The sequence below is a fragment of the Lupinus angustifolius genome, unplaced genomic scaffold (genome assembly GCF_001865875.1).
Source record: "Lupinus angustifolius cultivar Tanjil unplaced genomic scaffold, LupAngTanjil_v1.0 Scaffold_21_32, whole genome shotgun sequence".
Classification (NCBI taxonomy): Eukaryota; Viridiplantae; Streptophyta; class Magnoliopsida; order Fabales; family Fabaceae; genus Lupinus; species Lupinus angustifolius.
In genome coordinates this window covers 70,673-77,128 of record NW_017719572.1, presented here as the reverse complement: position 1 = coordinate 77,128, position 6,456 = coordinate 70,673, and the positions used below count along the sequence as shown (strand labels likewise).

General features: G+C 28.1%; 1 protein-coding gene across 1 annotated transcript; it reads left to right on the top strand.

The window, feature by feature from the left end:
• Positions 1 to 1,205: 1,205 nt before the first annotated feature.
• LOC109338273 lies at positions 1,206 to 4,324 on the top strand. The gene is made up of 5 exons (XM_019575468.1): positions 1,206 to 1,292; positions 1,760 to 1,927; positions 3,180 to 3,233; positions 3,346 to 3,489; positions 3,962 to 4,324. The coding sequence occupies exons 1-5, from the start codon at positions 1,206 to 1,208 to the stop codon at positions 4,322 to 4,324; spliced, it is 816 nt and encodes a 271-aa protein (XP_019431013.1).
• The last annotated feature ends 2,132 nt before the right edge of the window (positions 4,325 to 6,456 follow it).

Sequence of the window (6,456 nt, the reverse complement as noted above, 5' to 3'; positions counted from 1 at the left end):
TTACAAGAAATTAAATTAGCTCTCTTAATTAATTGCTTAGCATTTAATTTTTGTTTTAAGTTTATAGTCTAGTATTGCTGCATGCTAATAGGTATATATAGAAACTTTCTGCCTTTTTTGTATAACCAATGATATATCATTGTCCTAAGGCAAAGAACTAATATTTTTTGTTTTCATGTTTGCCCCTCACAATAGGTGTCATTACTAATAATCAAACATTTTATCTTTGGATTTATCTGGAATCCAATATGTATGTCATTACACCACTAAACTAGTTGTTTAAAGTTTCCATGTGTAATATTATATTTGTGGCTTATGTATATTTTGTTTAATGTATATCAATTAAGACCATTGGATATGATGAATGATTATACTAAATCAATGGAAATAGATTATCACAATACTATACATGAGTCTGGGGTGATATTATACGAAATAATATTTACAAAATTAAAGGTGAATTATTAATTAATTTTTTGAATGTTCTTAACACTATAGTAAAGATAATGAGGTAAAATGGAAATAAAATATTTGAATTTTATCATAATGTTAAACATTTAATACAATCAAAATTTAATAGATATATTTCTTTAATATTGTATTTCTTTTAAGGGCCGGGATGAGAAAATACTTAATTTTCTATTTAAGGAAAAATAAGAAAGGATATTTTATAAAGAATTTCTTAAATATGTTGGTAGTGATTATTTGTTGCCTTTTATAGTAGTTTTACAATTAATTCATGTTCATAACTATAAATGTTGTATAAATAGGCTTTGATTGATATAAAGCGCGAAATAACAAAAAAATTAAACAAGATTTTTAATTATGAAAATGACCATCTTATTATTCCTCTGCTTCTGTTCAATAATCATTTGTTACAAAGTTGATGCTAAATTACCTATACCACCTAGAACAGAAGATATGGAGATGGAGACACATCTAAAACTCCTCAACAAGCCTCCTATTACGACTATCCAAGTATTATTATCCTTCAAATTTTCATTTAGTTTTATTTAAACATAATTTACTAATCAGGAGTTGGTCTAGTCGTTTAAAACTTCCCTGAAACTTGATGTATTATATTATGCTGAAGGTTTGATCCCTATCAATAATATTTGTTAAGAGAGATAATCACATACCCTGAAAATGATCAGTTATCTTGGTCATACCAAAAATAATAAATGATGTGATATATATATTTACAGATGAAGTTTAGGCAAATTGTTGATTGTGTTGATATTAACAAGCAGCCAGCTTTTGACCACCCTTTATTGAAGAATCATAAGCTTCAGGTACTTCTTTTTATAAGGTAGATTATTATTATTGTTAGTAATAACATTCTTAATTATATTGTATATATGTTCATGTAGAGAAATCCAACTTTTCTACATAGAAAAAAAAGAACAAAAAAGAATGGTTGGGCAATTAGAAATTCAGAATTTGAGTTTGAGAAAGTGTCATGTCCAATAGGATCTGTTCCTATCCGCAGAACAAATAAAGAAGACCTTATTCAAATGAAATATTACTTATCAAATCATACTCAATTTCTAACCCAAGGTTCTCCTGGTCAGCATGTAAGTTTTCTCATTTACACAACACTTTTATTTACATAAGGAATAGAATAAAAGCAAAATGACAATATTATAATTATCTATTAAAGTAGGAAATGAAAATAGAAAATGTATTTTCAAAGTCAAATTGTCAATAATATTACATTGAATCTTATAGATGAATATTTTGTAATTGTTATATTTTGTAGTATGCAACACTCTACACTAAGAAAAGCAATGATAAGTCCTATAATGGAGTTAATGGACATATTGAGATTTACAATCCAAGACTAAGGAGACATCAAATGAGTCTTGCACAAATAGCAGTGGAGAATGGTGAAGGTGATGGGCTTAACACAATCACTTTTGGGTGGCAGGTTATTCTCAATTTATTTAATAATATTCAAATATTTCCTTTTTCTTATTGGGACACAAGTATATGCAAATTAAATTAAAAAAAAAACTATTGTATTAATTACTAGTTATTATTCAATAATTTGGATTAATTACTCCTTCTATTTGATTGTAACACAAGATTTTTCTTTGCCTGGTCCCATTTATAAAGACTATGATATTGGTTGTCTTAATTAACTACCAAAAATATTCTATTACCACAAGGAACTATTTCATTTTGAGTTATATGTGTGGTTGCACATTCCAGTAAGTGTCACTCATAGTAATTAAATATTTGATATTTTTTTTAAAGATTTAACGATATCTTACATCACTATATCAACACCTTGTTGGTATTGTCTTACTCTTTATGTTAATAAAGTTTGCTCCGGCAAAAAAATTAAGATTCAACCATTCAAAAATTATACTCTCATAATTTAATATTTATTGTTGTTTCAATTGGAAATGTATATAGCAATTGGTCACCGTAATGTAAGGCATCACTAGATCCCCAGAATGACCAACATGTCAAGGGTTTGATTCCTCATAGTGATACATGTTAGAGAGCAGTCACACACCCTGAAAGGGATTAATTCCTTGCCTAAAACAGAAGCGGATACCTAAGGGTGAGTAGGACCCGACCCTACCCCACATCCAGTTTGGCCTGATTATGATGGGAGCCACATAAGGTTAGGTCTGATTGGATCTAGGGTTAGTTTCGAGTTTAAAAATTAGGGTCAGATTTTCATTGGTGCTCTAATTTTCATCATATATACATCATTAACAATATATATACATGTATAATTTCATATGTCATATTACATATCCATATTAATAAATCATATTGAGAATATTTTATCTAAAAGGGGTATGCGTTATATTTAATTGGGTCTATGGTCTAGGATTGAGTTTGGGTTCATATGCTGACCCAATCGATATTTAGGATCAGGTTAACTTCGGTACAGGAGTGTGTCCAATTACAAAAAAATAACTCATTCAACATTTAGGATCGGATAAGGAACAAACTCAACCTAGCCCACCTTGACCCATAATCATCCATAGGGATAACATTGATAGTATCAAAAAATTTGGAAATGTATATATAATTTAATACTATATAGTGGATACATCAACCAAACTATAAGAAAATATATATTTTTTAATTGTGAAATACTACACATTAGTTTATTTATTTTCATATAGATGCTTCTGAAATTTTAATTTTGTTGTGTATAGGTGGCCCAAGAACTTTATACTCGAAAAACTACACATCTCTTTGCACTATGGACGGTAAAGAAATGAAAAGATCTATTTTCAGCAATATTTTTATTTATTTTTGTTTTACTATATTGCCATTTGAAAATTAATAATTTTGTGTAATAACTTGTTTCAAAATTCACAGTCAGACTCATTCAAGAGTGGATGTTACAATATGCTTTGTCAAGGTTTTGTACAAATTGACAAAAGTATATTTCTTGGTATTCGTATAAATCCTGTATCATCTTATGGTGGTATTCCATACGAACTTTCTTTCTCAATTTCACAGGTACAAATAAATATCCATTATCAAAATATTCTCAATTATCTCTCCTACCATTATAACCATATATAGCTACATGATTTATATAGACACATTTACAGTAATAATGCATAAGACGTTTCATACATTACATGTGAAATTAATGGTTTTGAGTTCAGTGTCTACAAAATATGACATTGGTAATTCCAAGAGGTAAAATTGACTAAAGTTACAACATTATTGTACAAAATTGTTAGAATGTAACCAACTCTACTTAGTGAGATAAAGACCATATAGATTAAGTATTATGATATTGTTTGATCTATGTAACTGATTTCACTTAGTAGAATAAAGACAATATATATATATATATAATATTATGATATTGTTTGATCTATGTCACTGACTTCATCTACTAAGATAAAAACAATATATATAGAATATTATGATGTCGTTCTATCTATCTATATATATTTTTACTATTGAACTTGATTTGCAGGATCCAAATTCAAAAAACTGGTGGCTAATAGTTAATGACATACAAGTTGGTTATTATCCAGCTGAATTATTCTCTAACATGATAATAGCTGATAAAGTTGGATGGGGTGGAAAAGTTTCTGGTATTATGAAAGGATTGAGTCCACCAATGGGATCTGGGTATTTCCCAGATGGTGATTTAACACATGCATGTTTTATCAGACAAATTTCATATAATGTAAATGGATCAATTCAAGAACCAAATCAAGATCTTCTAGACATTTCTGTTGATAACCCTAATTGCTATAACCTTACATATTTAGGGTTTTTGGATAATGATAATCGAAACACCTTTCAATTTGGTGGCCCTGGAGGACAATGTTAGACATGATGTATATGTAGATAATGAAAACATGTATTATGTACTTGGGTCTTTGTCTCTTCATTCTAATAAAATTTATATTCATATTTTGCTTTCATTCGTATTTTTCTTGTACATATCCTGATTATCATTTACGTCTACCATTATAAGTATACCTAATAGACATATTTACAATAGGTTTAAATATGATTTTTTGCTATCAATTTCTGATTTTAGTCTCTGAATTTTGTTATTTTAGTTTGTACATTTTTTGGACATTTTGAAATTGATCTTTGTTGGATGGAAAATGTTGGTATGACTAACTGAGGCTATATCACCAGTTTCATGGCTTACAGTGATTGGTTTATATGTTGTTTGCTCTTTCTGCCCCATTTAAATGAAGATGATTTTGGGTTTAAAATTTCATTTATAAGTAGGATAGTAATTGCAAAAATCTTGAGTGATTAAAATAAGTATTTTTTGGAGCTTGTGAAAAGTAAAGAAGATGACACAAAATGTCGTTATCATATCTAAATTTAGAAAGAAAAAGTGTGAAAAGATGTTGTTTCTAACAAAATTTTCTGGCATAAAATTATCACATGTGTAGTTAACATGATATGGCATTGATATTGCTAACATTAATAGATGCAAGTTAGCCGACTAATGTGGATCATGATTTAAAAGTTGATATAGAAATTGTATTTTAAATATGGACTAAGTTAGTGTTTACACTTTTAAATATGACATTGTTATATTAAAGCACTCTACTGTCTTTTTCAATGTTCAATCATAATTGTGATATGCAATTTTCAATTCATCTTAGATATTAGCAATTTTTAGTGTTATCACCATCTTCCAGGTCCTGAAAAGAGAATCCCACCAATCAACTTCCTTGTATCTTACAGGTTTATTTGTCCGCTGACTCGCACACATGTTAGACTCCTTGGCCGTGTTTCAAGATAGACCAAATGAGGAGCCGATAAACATGATTTATTTACAAGTATAAATATTATTATCTACATATTAAAATTGTTTAAGATTAATTATGTCATAAACAACTATTGAGTTGAAGTTTGGAATCCTTATTGTATTATTTTAAAAATATTAATTTTTCATCCATAGACCGATTTTGACTGATTTGGTACCATACAATTGATCAATTTAGACTAGTATTTTTAAATATTGACTAACTTTGACCTATTTAATTGCATATTTGATATAATATACATACTGTATTGATGTAAGGACCATTTCACATGTTTTCCGTTAAATTGGCCGACATGACACAATTTCGATAATTGTGTCACTAACCACTTTAATATTATGGTAATAAAATTATTTAAGCAAAAATTATTTAATCAGCATAATATTACTACTTAACAACATAACATATATTTATGAATGAATTATACTGACACCTCTAAGTTTTAGTAAAATTGCATAAATTACCCTTCACTTTTTTACACCTACATAAACTCCCGAGTTTTTACACTTTTATTACACCGACCACCCCTGCACGAGAAATAAGTGTTTTAAACAAAAAAAAATGTGATAAATGCAATTAAGTTAACCAAATATTCTAATTATATATTAATATAAATTATAAAGAACATAATATTACAATTATATACATGACTGTTAATATCATGTTAATTATAATATTATGATAAGGAATTGTGGTAAGAGTTTAGGTACATAATATTTGTTTTGTTAATTAAATCTCTTCCGAATAGTCTGGGTACTTCATCCCTAGATGTAGATGAGACTTGATGTTTAATTAACAAAACAAATACAAATCTTTTAGAATATCTAAAAAGCAATTAGTTATCACCAATCACACTGTATGGAAAGGAAGAAAACACATTTTTTGTCCCACAATTATAATTAATATTTAAACTTTTAACTTTACATATTTTTCAACTAATCACAACCGAAAGACATATAAAGTAACACAAATTGTGAGACAGAAATGTGCTCCAAAAAAACCAAATGGGCATGCTTTGATGCAGCAACAGCAAAATCCATATTTACTTTAATTAGTTTAGATGACAAAATCATACAAGATAAAAATACACGTTTATAAATGAGTTAATGTGTATCCATGCCATGTGACAAGAATTCGTGTGACGTTAAAAACCATACTATCAATCACAAAT